Genomic DNA, 20,547 nt, shown 5'->3' with positions numbered 1-20,547 from the left:
TATCTACGTTGCTGGCTAGTTACCCAGTCCTTTAAATATATTTGTGATATTTGGCCTTTGCACATATGTCGGTGTTGGAAAAATTACATTGTTCTCACCCCAGTTCAAATGCTGTTCAATTCAAAGGCTGCTGGCCCCGGAGGGCACTTGGGGAATTTTTGGTAACACAATAGGTTGATGTTTGCAGCTATCTCAGTCCATATTTTGCATAATTATGGTATCATCCATCACGTTTCATTGTAGGTTCCATAGCCTTGTCAACCTGCTGCCCCGCCGAGGGCCAGTGGCATGGCTGCTGGGGAGTGGGTAGCAGTGAAGGATGGGTTTAGTTGTTTTACCAAAGCAGGTTCCTCTCGGGGTTCAGAGTGTGGCAGGGGCACTTGCTGGTTGCTGACTGTTTGGGAGTCAGTTCACAAGGCTGCCTTTGGAGGACGTGAACTTCGTGAGCCTTGGTGGCCCATTTCCGATTACCAAGGAATGAGAGCATTTTATGCCAAATGCACAACTTCATAAAAATGTCAAAATGTTGAACTCCCGAAAGCAATTAAATCCACTGGCGATTGAGTTCAGATCTCTTTCTTTTCAACATATTCTCAAATTCTTAGGACCCTCTAGATTCTGGCTCAGGCACTTGCTTTAGAATATTATTAGTATTAACTCTTGTACAGGATACAATGAACGGCTCCTCGCCCCAGGGCATGATTGTGTGGCTCAGAAGGGTTTCTTTTCTGTAAGTGCCTTCTCCCAAGTTTTTCTTTGGGTATAAGATGGTTCAAGCGCTGAACATACCCTCCTCGGTTAAATACCAAAAGAATCACGCAGCTCCAAGGTCACTTGTGAAATCCCATTTGCTCGCTGTTATGAGAGAAAGGAAGAGCGAGCGTGTCCTCCTTTTGTCGTCCGGAGAGTAATCTCAGACTCAGACACTGGAAACCCTTCAGTGTAGTGCTTCAGAGTGGCCACTGTGGAGTGCATGTGTCAGTGCGAATCTGTGCACACACACCCTAACACTTACGGCTTCTACTTCTCTCTTTTCTGTCCTTAGAAATCCAGGTTTTGTGTGTGTGTGTGTGTGTGTGTGTGTGTGTTTTTCTTTTCAAGATAGTAAATGCACAGTTAAATTTTTTAAGTGCCGTAAAAGCAGACTAAGACCTTGATTTCAATCCGGAGGTCAAGGATCCACATACCTGAAGAGGCTGCCAGACACTGTGTACTCACGCCCTGCAGAGAGAGGAGCTAGTCATTCCTGCGGAGAGTGTGTGTGTGTGTGTGTGTGTGTGTGTGTGTGTGTGTACGCGCGCGCGCAGTGGGAGGGGAACGGTAAGGTTCAGGTATGTGTGAAGTAAACACCAGCTGTCGTAAAACAGTTCAAGTGGTGCTGGTGCATCAGCCCGGGGGTGGGAGGGAAAACAAAGCGTTCGCTTCAGGTAGGAGGGTGCGCAGAACACCAGCACCCTGAGAAGATGTTTTATTAACTCTCGACCCCCAGAGGAAAGCACAGGCTAGTTCCTTGGCTGGAAGCTCTGTGCTCTCAATAGATGTTGCTGTGGGGGATCCTCTCTCATTGACTCCAGTTCTCACGAGAAAGTAATGATGTTTGTTTGTACGAGTTCTGTTTGTGTCCATCTATTTTCAAAATGACTATATAAATATATATGGAAATGAATAGTAGCAAACCCAGAATCTATCTCAGGGCCCCTCCTGCGAGCTGAGAAGTCAGTTCTACCTCCTCCTGGGCTTCCTCACCGCACCCTCCCCTCGCCTCGCCCCTCCACTGTCAGCCCACAGTTACCTAGTTACTGTCCCATGGCTGATAGTCAGCATGGAAGGAAATCTCACGCTAACTCACTGATGTCCCAGACTGAAGGCCTGCTGCATTGTCAAATATGTTTCCTATTATCTGCTAATGTCTGTTTTAATAAAACAGTGGGAACTAAATGGTTGCTTCTTAATCAAAACCATGATTTCCTAAACATAAGCTATGTGATTCTGTTACAAATTGCCACATATAGATCTCCTAGGTCAGAATTTTTTTTTCCTCATCTCACAGAAATAAATAAACAGTAAAATAATTATATACTCGGAAAGATCAAAGTAAATATGACTAGAACCTGGCAAAAATAAAAGTCTACTGGAAGGATTAAAAAAAAAGAGAGATCAGATTGCAAATTCTATAGTTAATGCTTAAATAAATATGAGAAAAATGAACGATCAATAACTTGATATCATTAAAAACAGATGTAAAAACTATATACAAATGGAATTGTCTAAAATTTGAAGTAAACATTTTAATGTGCATTTTTTGAATTTGTTGTTCTTAAAGCTAAACTATTTACACTTATTTTTTAAAAAAGGCCTAAGTTGGTTTGGTTTAGCCTGTTAACTTTATTTTCCCCAGAGATCACAGCAGAGCACATTCTGTTTACCTTTTCCCTTTAATTTCAAAGACAATCATGGTTGACACAGACATATTTGAGTTAACATTAGTGTTAATTCACGGTGGATGGGGAGACAGTGTGTATGCTCTGGTTTTAAGGTCCAGAACCATGAGCCTACGTCCCACGAGGAGATGAAGCGGGTAAGAGGCTGGTTTAGACAGCATTTTTTTAAATTGCTGTTCACCGCATACTATGATTGCTTCTGGCCTACATGTTTACAACATAGAGTAGTAAGCTCCAAAGTATAAGCAGGGAAGTATGCGTGTGGTGTAAAAGAACAGGAAGGGGCAATGCTAACAGTGGAGGAGCTTCCGTGTTGGATACAAGGATAGTCCACAGGGACCTAAAGACGTTCACGCTATCACATCATTTTCAAGAATTCTTGGGATTATGTAGGATTTACACTGTCAATTTTCCTTTCATATGTTCTGTACATTTTATTTTGTGTTTTGGTTAATCCTCACCTGAGGATATTTTTCCTTTGATTTTTAGAGAGAGTGAAATGGAGGGGGAGAGACAGAGAAACATTGAAAGGAGACACATCGATGGGTTGCCTTCCGCGTGAGCCCTGGCAAGGGCTGGGGATTGAGCCTACAACTGATCCCTTGACCAAAATCGAACCCAGGACTCTTCAGTCCTCAGGCTAATGCTGTATCCACTGAGCCAAACCAGCTAGGGCTGTTCTATACATTTTTTTTTATTTAAATATATTTTATTGGTTTTTTGCAGAGAGGAAGAGAGAGGGACAGAGAGTTAGAAACATCGATGAGAGAGAATCACCGATCAGCTGCCTCCTGCACACCTCCCACTGGGGATGTGCCCACAACCAAGATACATGCCCTTGACCGGAATCGAACCTGGGACCCCTCAGTCGGCAGGCCGATGTTCTATCCACTGAGCCAAACCGGTTTCGGCATTTTAATACAAAACTTATATTTAACCCAATTCTTCTTTTGTGTTACTTACTTTTAGGCAAAAACTTTCCCCACCATTTTTATGAAACAGAGTGGAATTTGAGGGCCATTCCATTAGCAATGATACTCGGATGGCAGTCTACTTGTTCAGGGGATTTTATAAGAATAAGATAGTGTCAAGGAAGGGCTCTTGTATTTTAAATATTTCCCAATTAAAAATTAACAAGTTAAAAAACAATTTTATATCTCAAGTGTTTTGCACCTGGCAGCAAATGCCAAGTGAACTGTTGTCTTTGGTGAGGCCGAGCTCCAGTATTTAATATGTCACAGGATTAAGGGGTCATCGCAAGTTCACATGGATACTGGTGCATATCATGAAATTATTTGTGTCATAAAATAATACCACTAGAATGCATGGACCTAACCAAACCCCGTAGTTTGTTCAAAAAGCAAAATTACCCCCATCACTTTCTTCTCCCCAGTCATTGCTCAAGAACCCCCTGATTGCTAGTTGTCTTAATTTTATTTGTTTACTTGAGTTTATTTTGCGAAATATTAAAAAGCTGGGAGAAGCGGGGATGTTAAAAATCAGCGTTCCTTCCCCAAGCCTGGTTTATTCTAGTAATCAGTATTTTATCTGACCCTGTCTGATCTAGTCTTGCAAGATCAAACATCCAGGCCAGCGTGCAGACAGTAAACAAAGCCCGGGAAGGGTTTCAGTAAACACAAAGATTAGATGTTGAATGGAAATTAAACTCCTTGAACTAGTCCTCTGTACTAAAGTGGTTAAGTGGGTTGTGATTAAAAGAAATAAGTAATTATGATCATTATAGCTGAAATGATATAATGTTACCACATTTAAAGCACCTCTTGTACCCAAAAATGACTGTGTCCTTTACAAAGTGGTGCCTCGGAGTTGCATGGAACATCAGTGTCCTCTGACCTGGCTCCGTGAGGCGGCCCTCGTGCAGCCGTGGTGGTATCGGTGGTCAGGACAATGTCTTTAATCAGCGGCCCGGCCTTCTGCCCCTGCTGGAGCCAGGCTCTCAGGAGGCACAAGTCACTTACTGCTGTCTTTCTCGTTCTTCCTCCGAGTTAGGAGGGAAACCTGCTTTCGGCAGTGGATCTAAATCAAGGTGTTTGGCAAGGAAGTTTGTCTGTCCTCCGCTTACACTGTCCCTTGCTTAAAGGAATGCCAGCATTAGGTCCTTGAGTTTTATATCAACACTAGAGGCCCGATGCATGAAGATTTGTGCAAGAATGGGCCTTCCTTCTCTGGCTGCCGGCATTGCCTCTGTTCCCGCTGGAGCTGCCTTTCCGCCTTCCCATGCTGCCCAGAGGCCGGAGCTGCTGGGGTGGTGTGGAACGCCTGCATCATCGCCATGGCAATGCCAGCATCCCGCCCTGCCATGGCCGCTTGGCGCCTGCATAAGCATATTAACTCCCTATCTTTGTTGGGTTCATTTGTATATTCACTCCTGATTGGCTGGTGGGTAGTGGGAAGGTATGGTCAATTTGCATCTTTCTCTTTTATGAGTATAGATAGGATTCCAGGAAATAGAAGCATCACTTTCACAATCAACCACTTTTTATCTTACTGGTTTTCCAACACTCGGAAGAGCTTGCACATTCTCATTGTGACAGTCCCCGATGAGCACCGGTGACTGCTCGCCAGTCCCCTTGCCCTCCCTGGCCTTCCTACCAGAAGCTTCTTGGTAGCATTGGCACGTGGGAGAATGGCGCACGGAGAATGCCTTGGACCCTAAGCTCAGATGTGGGCTCATTCCTTACTCATTCCAGCTGCACACGTAGCTGCTTCTTTGGCCTGAATATGTTTATTCAAAAATGTTTAAGAAGTAAAACAAGTGTTTGGCAACCAGTAGTTTGTAGATTAAAAGAAACAAACTTGCTATCTGCTTATATTTATACTATTTATAAGCCATTTAAAATACATACTTAAAAAGGATAGAAAATATGCTTTCCTAGCTTCCTCTTTCCTTCCTTCCTTCCTTCCTTCCTTCCTTCCTTCCTTCCTTCCATCCATCCATCCATCCAAATAGTATACTTACTATTTGAAAGGAGTACAAGACTCAAGGCCTAGTTTCAAAACCTAAATGTTCTATATGAAATAATTACTCTGGAATGTAGATTTTTTGTTGCATATTTTGTCATTTAAAAATAAATTTGAGCATCTGCTTTATATACCTGGCAGGATCCATCGTGGAACAGGTCTCTTTAATTCTTAGCATTTATTAGTACTTCCAGCATGCTTTCGATTTCCCATAGTTTCAGATTTCCATTTGTCCTGCCCAGAACCAAAATTAAAAACTCAGCAACAAAGATATATCTGGTGGTGACTGAGGAAGAATCCACAGAGTTGTGAAAAGAGAATGTTTGTGTATAGACCAGAAAATGTCCAGCTTATTTAAAATCTGGCATGACTACAGTGATGTCCTCTGATTTGGGGGGGAACCAGTTAGTTAAAATCAGAGAATTCTCTTGGTTTCTTGATCAAGTACATAAAAATTATTTGTTTTTCTTCAGACAATCTACCAGGTTGAAAGCTGAAAAACACTTAAGTTTGCAAGGTGCTCAAAGCTCTTAAATAAGATGCTGGGACTATCATGACAATTGCCTGTGGTGGACAGTTTAACCCGCTGTCTGCCTGACTGATGAGGGGGCATCATTTTAACTTTTATAAGACTTGAGGTTATCTGATCTTGGGGTCCTGAACTCCCAAGAGCATGAGCATTGATCTAGAATCGTCTGGAATACCAGGGAGGCTCTGAGTGCCAATGCTGGGCCTTTCAACTATCACCTTTCTATGATCTATGTTCCCTAGTAGTCTCCATTCTTGAATAACCCCCACTAGACTAGTTCCCTTCAAAAACATCTGGCGACTCATCCATTGCATGATTTCCTCAGAGCCCTGTGAGTGCAGGACCTTGAACATTGTAGGTACTTTGTAAATAGTAATAGGATTAAATTATGTAGATGAGCTTATGTGAACATATGTGCACTTAGAACAGTTTTATTTTTGCACATATGATATCATGACTGATCTTATTTATTACCTGACTTTTCAATTGAGAGAAAATAGAAAATACTTGGTTGTTTAAGTCATTTTAAACATGTCCTTTGCAAATAAGTAGTCAGTTAGAATCATTCTCTTTTTCTACTAATTAGTTATTGAGCTAAAGACTTAGTAATAGTCAATTCCACTGAAAGGAAAAATTAGGGACCTTTTAGATAGCCTGCAAAAAAACATACCTTTGAGGTTTTTCCAGCTAGTTTATTGAGTAAATAAACAATGTCCTAAGACATTTAAGTGCTATAAAATCAGAGTAAAAAAGAATGAATCATGGGATGATTATTTCCTTGATTGGTTTTTCTTTAATAGGTTTCAACTAAAGGATTAATACAGGCATAAAGCTAACTGGCAAAGGTAGAATCTCCCGAACAATGATGTGTTTTTCTCTGTCATGTGTGAATTCACCCCTGAAACGATAGTTTCAGCTTAAAAGAAGAAAAATAAAGACATTATTACATATAAGTAGCTTTATCCTATACGTAAAGTTATGTGAATACTTGAAGTGATCAATGATTATACAAACTATGATTAAGCATTATTTGAAACTGAAGGGACAGGAATGTTCAGATGCAGTATGGGTAAAGGTGGATGGATAATGCTCACTTTTTCCATGGAACATAATGGGGTCCTATGAGCTTTTCTGACAAAAGCCAGAGGTGTCCAGATTCAAGTTGCTTTATGTTAGACATACATGTTTTTTTGTGGATCTTAATATGACGGAAAAAGGAAGTTGATAATAAGGGGAAAATACACCTAAGACCAGTCAAGCAGAATTATCAGTGCCGGCTAGTCCACCTCACTTATGGGCTTGGAAGCATTTTCCTTCCAAGCCTTGTTTTATTAGGAGTTAACAAGTTGGCTCTGAACGGCTTGCTCTAGGCAGAGGTTTGCAAGAGAGTTCTTAACCCAGAGACAGATCCTCTTTAACAAATGTAGAGAAAAAAATCTTTAGGTGTGTTGCTCCTAAAAGACTTCGCTTTTCTTTTTTTGCCCTCGGCCTTTTCAGATGCCTAATATTTTCTTTAATTATATTTAGTGAACTGTCTGGTAATAGTTTCCCGCCCCCCCCCCCCCACCCAGTGTTGTGGGACTTATATCTGTTATATATGGGATATTAGCTTTAGCTCTTTGAAATCATGTCTGTCTCTGTTTGCGTTAACAGAAATTGGTTTTCATATAACAAATTGCCTTTGTACCTGCGGTCATTGAATAGGAGAGATTAAATTAGAAGTGTTTTCTGTGATTGGACATAATGGGTATTGGCAGAAGGGATGTATTCTGGGTTTTTGGGGAAATCAGTGTTATATTTACCCTTTAGAAAGAATTTAACTCAGTGATAGATTTTGGGTGAACAGTAGGGTTGATTTACATCAATGTGTAGTCCAGTTCAGAGAGAGCATCAACATAAATATCATGAAATGGTCATTTTTGCAGGTCAGACTTGCATATCATCCATTCCATGCAGTTCAATGATATGTGAGTTTCTTGCCATTGCCCGAGATTCCCATGTTATTACCATGTTATATGAAAGTGCGTATCCATTTTACTTTTTGTTGGCTACATGGTTCTAATAAGCACTTCATATTTACCGCGTTTCTGATGAATACTTGCTAAATGTCTGCATTGTGTGAGTCATGTCTTTCATCTGTCAGCTGGCATCCATGTTGATCACACTCATTTTGGGACAAAACTTCTTTGGCCACAAGGAAAATAAAAGGAGGGATTCATGAAAATAAATATAAGGAGTGTGAATTTGTTTTAGATGACTGGAATGAATTGGTAATAAAAAACAAGATAGGGATCCAAAGGAGTTATGTTTTATTAAATAGAAAAGCATTTTAAATCAGAGGCAGATGTTGCGTCTGTGTGTCCTAAACAATTCAGTTGTCAGATACAAATCCATACGTGGCGTTTTTTTATAAAGCTGATATTATTCAGTACTGTATCTCCAAGAGCTGACCTCATTCCCAGCACATAACAGTTGATTAATAAACATTTATCATATGCATTAAAACAATAAACAGAAGTGAAATGACCTTATTTTATGGATAAGCTAAAGCAGTGACTTCATCACTTTTTAGAAGTGACCAGCTGCTTCAGTCTGTGACCTCAGGAAGGTGACAGGATGTTAGTGGAGGCATGGGGTCAAACCCTGACCATTCAGTCAACTCATCCGTACATGATGGCACCTAGGCATGTCCATGCCACATGCGTGCATGCACACATGCATATATGAACAGGAAGCAGGACTTATCTGTAGAAAAGTTGACTAGTCCTGACTCAGACCCTAAAATTAATGATTATCACCCGCCCCAAGTTGGCAGTTTAGCATAATCAGCGGCACAGAGGCGCCACTGTCCTGAAGACATGGGATTGGATGCCGATTCTTCCTTTGATAAGTGTGTGACATGACTTTTTCTGAGCTGCTTCTTCAATAAAGTGGGTATATCCTATCTCTGTTACACACTTGTTGTGAGGATTAACTGACAATAATGTGTAAAGGGGTTGCTAGCTCAGTGCCTGATGTTACCAACAGTTCCAACATGTTTTAAAAGCGGCATATTAGCATGCTAAGACAATTTCAACACTTTTTTTTTCTCTAAAGGAAATCCATTAAAAAGTACTTGTGAAACAGTTAGGCTCTAAGAATTTGACTTTGAGTTATTCAGAAAAAGAGAAAAGGAGTTTTCTCTGGCCTTGTGCTTTGTTTATTAGGTTTATAGTGGCTAGAGCCCGCCCTAATCCTTTGAATATTCCTAAATATTTATCTACATTTGGACAGGTATTTGACCTTGAACAAGTTATCTGACTTTGCTGGGGATTAGGTAGGATCACTGTGGACACCCAGGTTTGAAAGGGGCTCATGATGGGGGAGCAAGGATCTTGGGAGGGAAGTTTGGAAATCCAGGCAATGGTGTGTCACGTATCTTTTCTTTGTGCTCAGGTTTGGATATCCATTTGAAATGATCATTTTCATTGGCAACTTTTCCACCAAGAGTTCTAAAGGCAAGCCCACATCTTATCTTGCCAAATCACTTCTAGAGAACTTTCTGAGACTAAAAGAGTCTTCCCTCTTTCCCTCCCTCCCTCCCTCCCGCCCTCCCTCCCTCCCTCCCTAGTTCCCTCCCTCCCTCCCTCCCTCCCTCCCTAGTTCCCTCCCTCCCTCCCTCCCTCCTTCCCTTCCTCCCTTTTTTCCTTCCTTCCTCCCTTCCTTTAAATTGACTTATATTCTTCCATTCAGGATTTTAGGAGATATTGTGGGGGGGATACTCGAGTGTTTTTATAGCATTCATGCTAGTGAATGCCTTTGCATGAGCATCTTAATGGTTAAAGGAAAAATCAATAGATCAGAAATTCTAGAAATTTCTCAGTGCAGAACCTTTTACTCAGTTCATTGCTTTTCACTTACTATAATTATGGACAGACCCCAGGGGTTATTTTCCAAAAGAACTGTGTTAAAGTTTGCATTGAAATACTAGGTTCATTGTTCTAGAAAAATTATCAGTTTTTTTTTTATGCAGTATTGGTAGATAAACTTGCAAGAGCAATACTATAGCCACCACTATTACTACTACATAAGCTACTCACATGCTTGCTGCTGTGTGGAGTTTCACAAAGAGAGATGTCTTAGCAGAGTCCTAACTTCTTGCCAGAATCAAAAACAGAAGCAAGTATTCTGAGAGAGGGAACTGTTTAAAAACCCAGTCAGGACTCTTTAAGATGCTAGTAGGTAAGTAACCTGGAAGCTTGATTCCAAACCGGTTTACAGGCAGTCCTCCCCATTTTGCAGGCAGTCCTTCAAACACTCAACAGGTTATAACTCAGGCCTTAAAAGTCCCTGTTTGCTCTTTTTTCCACCTATCCAGTGACATCTTGCTCTGATTGGCAGGCACCTGTGCCTATCAGATGCTGCTCATAAATGCTCAGGAAATACATTTTGGGGCACTTAATCCCTGGAGTGTGTGTTTTTTTAAAAATTATTTTTAAAAAAGTACTGTGGATACTTTCCTTTCTCCCTTTGGTTGATTAAATATAACAGGTGCACAGGCACACCTCAGAGATGCTGCACGTTCGGTCCCAGACACCGCAATAAAGCGAGCATCACAGTGAAGCAAGTCACATGCTTTTTAAAATTTTTTTTCCAGTGCATACAAAAGTTATGCTTGCACTCTACTGTAGTTTACCAAGTGTGCAACAGCATTATATCTCAAAAATATACATATCTTTAAAAATATTTTCTTGCTAAAAATTGCTCACCATCAGCTGAGCCTTCAGCAAGATCTTTTGCTGGTGGAGGGTCTTTTGCCTTGATGCTGGTGACTACAGATTAATCACAGATCACCACAGCAAAGAGAGTAATACTGAAAAAGTTAAACATTTTGTGCAAATGACCAAAGTGTGATGCGAAGTTAGCAAGTGCCGGTAGAAACGAGACACTGATAGACGTGCTTGTCACAGGGTGCCCAAGCTTCAGTTTGTAAAAAAGCACAGTAAAGCCAAGTGCAATAAAGCAAGGTATGCCCATACATTTAAAGCATATCCTATTGCTTGTGTTTCCCCATTTTTTTATTTATAATATTTTATTGACACTTCAAGCTGCTGCATTTGTGTAACGTTCCTGTGACCTTCATGTCAAGAGTTGTGAGATTAAGTAATTTTATTTTTCTTCAATTCTTCTGCCTCCTGATTCATAGGTCAGAGTAGGAACTCTGAAGCCTCATTGGCAGAAATGGAATAGCAACATATTTCTGCACCTACCATGAAGCATGCGATTCTAGGTTGATAATGCATTCTTTTAAACTCCAGGGATGTGTCTTTAAGCTTGGTATGATGTAACATGGCATAGTTTCTTGAAACCAAAGAAAAGGTTGCAATTCTTTCAGTGCCCTTCAGGAAACAGCAGACATTGGCCAGAATATCCTAATCAGGAAATGTTGCAATTAGAAGCCTTATCTGATAGTCATATTTATACAGATAGTTTTCTGAAATTTACAATGGCACTTCAACGAAAAGCTTTTAGATAGATACTCATCATGTAAATTTCATAATTCTGAGATAATAATAAGCATCTGGCATAATCTCTAAAGATAGTAAGTAAAAGCAAAGGCGGTAGAGACATTGATCCTCCAACTGCAGTATACATAAAAAATCTGATGTAGAATCTTAGTGCACATAGAACACTCAGAGATTCTGATTCTGGGCCCATGAATTTATGTTTCTAACAGTCTTTCCGGCAAGATGGATATTAATGGTTGAAGGACCATATTTTGAGTATTTCTGAAACATCAGAGAACTGAAATATACAATGTGCATTCATTCATCTCTGTCTACACGTACACACACACACAGGCACACATGACAAGATGATTGTAATAGTAATGGTAAATATTGGATAGTGCCAGGTATTGTTCTAATTGTCAAAAAAATATTAGCTCATTTAATCCACACAATAATCATTCATCATAGGCACGGTTCTTAGCCCACAATCAATGTATCAGAAACTAAGTCCAGGGAAGTTAAGTAACCTGCCCAAGATTTTACAACCATCAAGTGGTAGAGCTGAGATTTAAATCCCAGCAGTCTGGCTTAGGAGTCTCTGCTTATAATCATCATATCATACATCTTTCCCAAAGATAAAAAGATATTTTCCCAAAATTGCAATAAAGGAAAATTGCCAAAAAGTGTCAGATAGGAATATAAGACAAGTTATGTGTGTGTATATATATAGTATTAAAAATGTTGTTGTAACCATCTAATATATATCTATATGTATATATCTATATGACTATATCTATATATCTATATCTATATATCTATCTATATCTAATCTACATATCAGGGATTTGCAATAATTACCGTAAAGAAATACTTGGCTTCCTGGATGTACTGTAAAATTGCTTGAAGTAACATGATGTTTTTGAACCAAATATCTTCTGATTATAACGAAGATAAATCTTTCAGGAGGAGTGAAGCCTTCTGAGGCATGAACAGCCTTCTGTTTTCCAAAATCATGGTATTTAATTCCTAATGGTCAGAAGGTGCTCTTGTTTAGAACATCAACCTGTGAACTTTGGAAGACTCTGGGGTCCTGGAGCATTGGATTTTTAGGCATTAGTTGAGTTGGGGTGACGATTTCCCCCACTTCATTCTTAGAAGTAAAGAACTTGGCTTTTATTAGTAGAGCTGCCAGGGACTGAAAAATATTGACTAAGATTCTTTGTTTGACCAACCCTTAAGCTCCTGACCTTCTTCTATGCCTGTGGTTGGCAAACTTGGGCTTGCGAGCCACATGAGAGTATGGCTCTTCCACAAAATATCATGGCCTGGGCAAACCTGGCTCTTTGGCCCCTCGAGTATGGCTCTTCCACAAAATACCATGGCCCGGGCTAGTCTGTTTTGAAGAAGTGACATTAGAAGAAGTTTAAGTTTAAAAAATGTGGCTCTCAAAAGAAATTTCAATCGTTGTACTGTTAGTATTTGGCTCTGTTGACTAATAAGTTTGCCCACCACTGTCCTAGGCCCATATGTGCACTTTCTTGTAAATTCCAATTTTAGCAATAACGCTGCTAAGTCAGTTTAACCAGAATCCGCCCACCCCCTTGGTATCTGATCACCCTCGATATCTCATCCTCCACCATCCCCCAGGTGATGTCTGATTACCTGGCCTGTCTTCAGCAAAGAATCTTGTTAGGTTGGTTGAGCCAGAATCTTTACTTCTCTAGTTCCTCTTGGTAATTTTCTGTCTATGACACTCACCGTCCTCCTTGGCTCTGAATTTTCACCGGCCCCTGCTGTATTGGGATTTGGGCCCAAAATCTCTTCCCTCTGTGCAATCCAATTGTAGGGTCCCTCTGTCTGTTGCAGTGGTCCTGATAAGGTCTGCCTTACCATCTTTGACAAGTGTTGATGGATACCTTTATCTTTAACAACATAGGGGGTGTCTTGAGTCTTATAGGCACAACTTTAAGGCTGGCTGTCCATGGGCAGCATCTGGTTTTCAGGAAAAAAAAAATTATATATATTTTTTATTGATTTTTAAAGACAGGAAGGAGAGGGAGGAGGAGGAGAGAGAAAAATCTATGATGAGAGAAACATCACTCCTGCACGCCCCCTACTGGGGATCAAGCTGGCAACCTGGAATCAAACTCTGACCTCTTGATGCCCACACTGGCTGGGCTCAGAAATATTTTATTTGACTTTTATTACATTTTGAAAATGGAATTGGTTGCAACACTTAAAAAATTTGGAGTGGTCATGTAAAAATCCAGATTCTTTATTTTCTTGAAAAAAATCTGAAGAAATGACAATTGGAGGAAGACAGAACTGGCTGATGCAGGAGAGGAGCTGAAACAACAGAGATCTGAAATATACAATGTGCATTCATTCCAGCTTTCTCTCGCTCCACGCTCTACTTCGTGCCTCTGCAGCTGGCATTGCTGGCTGCTCTCTGCCCGGAAGTGTTTGCAATTCGCTCCATATGGTTCACCACTAAATAGTTAGTACTTCATGGTGGTGCCACATGTTTCTAAGGATACTTCTACAGTCACTGCTCTTAACTACATGAACTTAGAAGGAGCTGTGAACTCATCAGGAAAGTGAGAATTATTATGCATCATCTTAAAGGAATATGGGTTGACATTATTCCGATTCTTTTTACACCAGTTCATGCAGGTTTCATAGAACTCTGATGTTCATGTTTAATTGTGTGCATGCTCTGACTAGATCTGCGAATGGAGTGTGTGTGTTTTTTTAAATTGATGATGTCATTTCAATATAGCTCAAGAAAATAACTCACTCAAATGTAATTAAGTCATTGAAAACAAAATGCTGAAATTTTGGAAAATTAGCATTTGGTCAAAGAATGCATGCTCTGAGAGAATGGGTTTGTTTTTTAAGTAGAAAAAGAAATGGATAAAACTTTTGCTTACATACCTGAAAACATAATTTAATATTTAAATTTGTTTTTACTTCGGCTGAATTAAAAAGCAAATAAACGTGAATAAAATGTCTACTGAGGCCAAGTATTTCTGCCTCTAAAGTATGGCCTCCACTTCTATTTTCAGTAAGAAAATCATAATAGTGATTTTTGTTTTACAGACACTGTGTTAGATATCATTACTCGAAGACTCTTAACTATTTGCTTGCTTTGGTTTTAAGACTGTATGCCTTACAGTTTAATTAATACAGTGATTGAAAGGGTTTGCCTTTCAGAGGATAAGATTAAAATAATTTGTTCAGCTTGAACCTTATGAGGAAAAGGTGAATGCAAATTAAATGAATTACATTGGACGGATTAAGTTAAAAATTGAACACTTAAAAAAGTTTGAGGTGAACTTTTGACTTATTTGGGGTTCATAGGAAAGTTAGGCGATCATTCAGTGTTGTTCTTTAAAGCAGAAAAAAATGCTATAAATATCTGAATATAATGTGAACCTGAGATAGGAGTATTTATCTCTTTTCCCAATGGAAAGTTTTGAATATATAAAACCTCTAGACATCCAGATGAAATGTCAGATGTCTGCTTACATTTTTTATGTATTAATTTTCCTCCTCATGTATTTTAAAATCACATATTACATAAAATTTCTAATTTAGAAATGTTACTTTTTCTCATCCTTATAGTTCATTAATTAATTATTATAATTCTTCACATGTGATCTGTCACTGGCATCTTCCATCAGAGTAAAGACAAACTCATCACTGTTTTCTGAGTCATCTCACCCGGTTTTGCAGCACAGATCACTTCTGCCTAAACTTTTTTGAGACTCAGTGCTTTTTAAAATTTTTTTAATTTTTTGTTGATTTCAGAGAGGAAGGGGGAGAGAGAGAGAGAGAGAGATCAATGATGAGAGAGAATCACTGATCAGTTGCTTCCTGCACACCTCACACTGGGGATCTAGCCTGCAACCCTGGGCTTATGCTTTCACAGGGACTTGAACTGTGACCTCTTGGTTCATAGATCAATGTTCAACTACTGAGCCATGCCAACCGGGCAACACTTAGTATTTTTTTTGTTTTGTTGTTTGTTTGTTTTTTGTAATTCAAGTATGATTCAGTCACTGTAAACTGTATGCCAAATTACAAACACATAATAACGGTACAAAATGGCACCTTTAACAATTCCTCTAGGTGAGTACTTTTGATCTCCAGCATGGAACACCCACAGTAGTATTCTTTACAGCTACCTTAGTAGGCTTTTGCAAATCAGATCCAATATTTGCATTTTATGAAATAATTATGAAATCTGTTTAGAATTTTTGTTTAGAAAAAACAAATTTTGTAAATTATATCTATCAACATTTAAAACTGGTAATGATGAAGAGTTGTTTGTTTTGCCTAATGTGTTTTCTCTAAGCAAACCTCTGTTTCACATAATAAAGTATTACAGAGAGTTAGATAAGGATTTGACTCTGAAGCAGCTTACTCTTTCTTGAGAAATATTCTAGGGGGAAGAAAAAAAAAAATCTGCCTCATGTTTGAGCATATCTGATTCTTCTCCCTTCCAAGGCTGGCCCTTCAAGTTTCAGTAAAGAGCAATAGAATGTAAAAAGGTAGATAACCCAGAGAGGGGAGCGTCTTATTTAAGGGCAAGTCCAGGCGGTATTGTTAATTTTGTGAGGTTTCTTATCCTACTGTATATTACCATCTTTATAATATCAATTTCTTCAAGAGATATTTCTATAGCAAAGACAGCAAGTGAATAGATAAAGGAGAATACTGTGTTTAGGACATTTTCTATGATGGTTTTCATAGTTAGGTAGCTTTTTATTAGGCGGGTATATTTAATTTGACAGAAGAGGTTGTCCTCATCATTTCTTGATGACCATGAACTCCAGAAAATGAAAACAGCTGGTGTACTAGTATTTGTAACAAAGAGTGAGGAAGCATCATATGATAGAGCTTTGATATATGAGAGGTTTTAGAATGTATAACGGTTAGGGTTTTCTGTCTTAGCTATCCAATAAAATGCCTACTTTTAAGAATTTAAGAAAAGTAAATTGTTGACTATTATCACTTTCATATCATGTATGAAAAACTCTCTTATTCTAACATTTTGCAGAAAATGATAACTTATTTTTGCTTTAGGGATTTCAGTTTTGTATTAAAAGATGTTTATGTCCTAATTTACCAAAAAAAAAAAAATGTGACATATTAGCAACAAATCATATCAATGAAAACCATGATCACTATCACTTTTATCTCCTAACAGTGGAAAGAGTGGAACGAGAAAACCTTTCAGACTATTGTGTTCTGGGCCAGCGTCCAATGCATTTACCAAATATGAATCAGCTGGCGTCCTTGGGGAAAACCAACGAACAGTCTCCTCACAGCCAAATCCACCACAGCACTCCAGTCCGGAACCAAGTGCCCGCGTTACAGCCCATCATGAGCCCGGGGCTGCTCTCCCCCCAGCTCAGCCCCCAGCTGGTCAGGCAGCAGATAGCCATGGCCCACCTGATAAACCAGCAGATCGCCGTCAGCCGCCTCCTGGCTCACCAGCACCCTCAAGCCATCAACCAGCAGTTCCTGAACCATCCACCCATTCCCAGAGCAGTGAAGCCAGAGCCAACCAACTCTTCTGTGGAAGTCTCTCCCGACATCTACCAGCAAGTCAGAGATGAGCTGAAGAGAGCCAGCGTGTCCCAAGCTGTGTTTGCAAGAGTGGCATTCAACCGCACACAGGTACAGTGAGCACTGAGCAGGGTAACTGGTGGTGGTTAAGAATCATAACTAGAGATGGCGTTGTGACACATTTTCCTTTTTACTCTCTTAAAAACCTTTTATGGCTCTCAGAGCACATAGACCTAGATTAATGAATAATGCTTGGTTTGTGAACTACTATCATGATGCATAGTTGTAACTAATTAGTCAATTTCAGCAACATAATGAACAGAACTAAACTCACCAACACAGGACTCCAAATGTGACCAGTGATCTGATCTGTGTGCTGCTTATCCTCCCTCATCTTCTCATCTACTTTTCCTAGGATGTAACCCTGACTTTGAGTTTTCTGGTTATTGTTACTGTTACCTTGTCTTTTTAAAAAGTAATTTTAAAACTATTAATGCATGCCCAATCTATTACTTTGGTTTTGAACTTTATTTAAAAAAGTATCATTATCTTATCTAATAAAAGAGAAACATGCAAATTAACCATACCTCCGCTATGCCCACCAGCCAATCAGGAGCAAGTATGCAAATTAACCCAAAATATGACAGCAGCCAAGAGCTGGAGCAAGAAGGAGATGTTTTGGATTGGGCTATTTTGACTTGGAGGTGCAGGCAGATTTCTTAAGTGAAGATGTGTTGCCATCGTTAAAAAAAGAAAATGAGGTTGGTGCAGATGCAAAAAGAGTGGTCAGGGTTAGAGAACGAGATTTGAAATTTATTTACAGAGCCTGGGATTTAAAGAGTCAGGGGAATGAATGGAAGAAAGCATCACCACCACTCCTACCAGGAAGAGACACAAGAAATGCCAGGAGAGCTGGGGTTAGGTATAGATGGAAGAATGGGGAAATGGTAGTGAGATGGATGGAAGGTGTGAGTCATGTTTCCAAGAGACTTCTTATGGATGGAAACCTAAGAAGTCTGGGAGGGAGAAGCTTGAAACTTTGCCATGAAATCGGGTGATTGGTTGGTAGAGATCTTTGCAAACTTTAAAGTATAATTTCATTAGAGTGATGAAGGCAGGAGCCAGAATTTAGGAGTTGAGGAATGATTACCTGTTGAGGATACAGAAGCAGGGGCTGCAAAATTTGGTGTTGAAAGGGAGGCCAGAAGTAGGTTGACAGTTTGAATGAGCTAGGGCAGTGGTCGGCAAACTCATGAGTCAACAGAGCCAAATATCAACAGCTCAATGATTGACATTTCTTTGGAGAGCCACATTTTTAAACTTAAACTTCTTCTAACACCATTTCTTCAAAATAGACTCGCACAGGCCTTGGTAGTTTGTGGAAGAGCCACACTCAAGGGGCCAAAGAGCCACATGTGGCTCGCGAGCCTCGGTTTGCCGACCACAGTGCTAAGGAATCATTCTGAGGTAGGAGGCTTTGTGAGGGAGCTGGAGGCCTCAGCTGAAGTTCCACGGCACGCACTAGCGATAGAAGCAACCCCTGTGGCTCGCTCCGTCTCCAGCAGTGCCGGACTCCGGGAGGGGGAGCGGGGAAGGGACGCAGTGGGGTTGTCTGAGGTAGGTTGACGAATTCAGTATGGCAGGAGACCCAGAGAGGTGACATTTCTTGCTCCTTTGACTCTTAGCAGATTTATATGTTCTGTTATGGATGGAGACTGTTTACATCCTTTGAAAATGAGTCTTGAGGTTCACAGAGGCCTGCGCATGTTCCAAACATCACTCCATCAGGTTTCTCTTGTGACTCAGAGTCCTCAGGCAGCTTTTGCGATTATGAACAACTTGGTCCCTTTGAGCGTGTCTGTTGGGTAACCGCTGCAAAATACGAAGTGGAAGGATGCATCTCTTAGTCTGCATGTGCAGTTCTGTGTGTGTGTGTGTGTGTGTGTGTGTGTATGCGCGCGCGCACGCGTGTGCACGCGCAAGTCCTTTCATGTATCGTTCATGCCCATGAATAGGCATTTCATGGTTAGCCAACATTTTATTGCCTGCTTCTATATACAGCTCCTTTGGCAAAGGCCAAAATTGAAAGCATGGCTGTATTACTTTGGATTTAAAACCAAATACAGTAAACCTTTTGTCCAAGTAGCACGAAGGCCTAGAGAAGACGCACAATGAGGCTGGACAAAAGGCAGGCCGGCCGGCCGGTGTGAGGGTCACCCCGCCAGGGCCGCGACTCTGGGAGGTCTGTCCGCGGCGGCACGGTCCTTTTTGTCTATTTTTATGGATTAATGATTTTTCTCTGGCATTGCCATCTTTCAAGTGCCAAGTTATAAAAGGTCTAATTGAAGCATGGAACACATTTTATTTTTTTCCTCCCGCCATTAAATTTGTGAGATGGCTACGCCCAGAAGGGAACATTCACTTTCAATCAGCGTGAGCTGGGGTTCACGGGCCAGCCTTGAGGATATCAAATGGAAACTGCCTAGGAATGTATGAGTATTTCCTTTTAAAATTCTGCTTTTAATTTGGGAAAGCTTTTCATCCCTCTGGGATCATAACCTGTTGTGTATAAAGCCCAACCTAATCAAGGTAGATGGTATTGACGGAATGACATAGTGTGAACTCCAGCCGGAGGTCAGCAGGCAGATTGTTTTGCTGTGTGCATGCGGTCCCCAGCAGCGAGGCCAGGCAGCGGGGCATCCCCAGCAGCATTGTTACGTGGAAAATACGGGGTTCGATGCCCTATGAAACCAACCGTGCACTTTGCACATGGGAGGCTTTTTTTTGGAGTGGAATCAGACATTTATGGGTGATATAATAATTTGCCAGCTGTAATAAGCACATAAAAATTAACTTTTATAGATGATAACATAAAAGAATTGGTACACTTTGAGAATCTGAACTCCTTCCCCCTGATCCCCACCACCAAAGCAAACAAAATCAGAACCGTTGGCTTAAGCCAGTGGTCGGCAAACACATTAGTCCACAGAGCCAAATATCAATAGGACAACGATTGAAATTTCTTTGGAGAGCCACATTTTTTAAACTTGAACTTCTTCTAACGCCACTTCTTCAAAATAGACTCGCCCAGGCCATGGTATTTTGTGGAAGAGCCACACACAAGGGGCCAAAGAGCCACATGTGGCTCGCCAGCTGTAGTTTTCTGACCATGGGTTTAGGTGGACACTTAGAGCCACATCAGTGTTGCACTCATTTGCTTTACCCATATATATATCATATCCTCAGTCCCACTGGGTATTTTCCGGAAATAGTTGGTGATGTCCATTATTCATTTATTATCAAACTAAACGAAAAGCAACTTTTCAGTATGTGCTTGTGCTTGACGATTAGATCAAGAACAAATCAGTGGAGTGTGTGTGTGTGTGTGTGTGTGTGTAGAACAGAAGCACATGTACAGCATTCATAAATGATGCTGGACTCGTGAATATACATCAGAATAGTTTTTTATGTTTAAGACAGGCAGATGAAAAGCTTAAAGGATCCTCCTCAGGCCACTGGATTTTGCCTGCTC

At 40.4% G+C, this 20,547-nt stretch overlaps 1 protein-coding gene across 2 annotated transcripts in view; it reads left to right on the top strand.

Moving 5' to 3' along the window:
• The window catches only part of SATB2 (SATB homeobox 2), a 207,282-nt gene that overhangs the window by 123,122 nt on the left and 63,613 nt on the right, over positions 1-20,547 (top strand). For both annotated transcript variants that reach the window (XM_084893187.1, XM_084893186.1), the window contains one exon: positions 16,654-17,126. In XM_084893187.1, the coding sequence (XP_084749313.1) occupies positions 16,654-17,126 (473 nt within the window). The remainder of the gene's footprint in view (positions 1-16,653; positions 17,127-20,547) is intronic.

Source organism: Pipistrellus hanaki (assembly GCF_964339955.1).
Source record: "Pipistrellus hanaki genome assembly, chromosome: 8".
Lineage (NCBI taxonomy): Eukaryota > Metazoa > Chordata > Mammalia > Chiroptera > Vespertilionidae > Pipistrellus > Pipistrellus hanaki.
The sequence above is the reverse complement of the archived record's forward strand: the minus strand, read 5'-3'. Positions and strand labels throughout refer to the sequence as shown.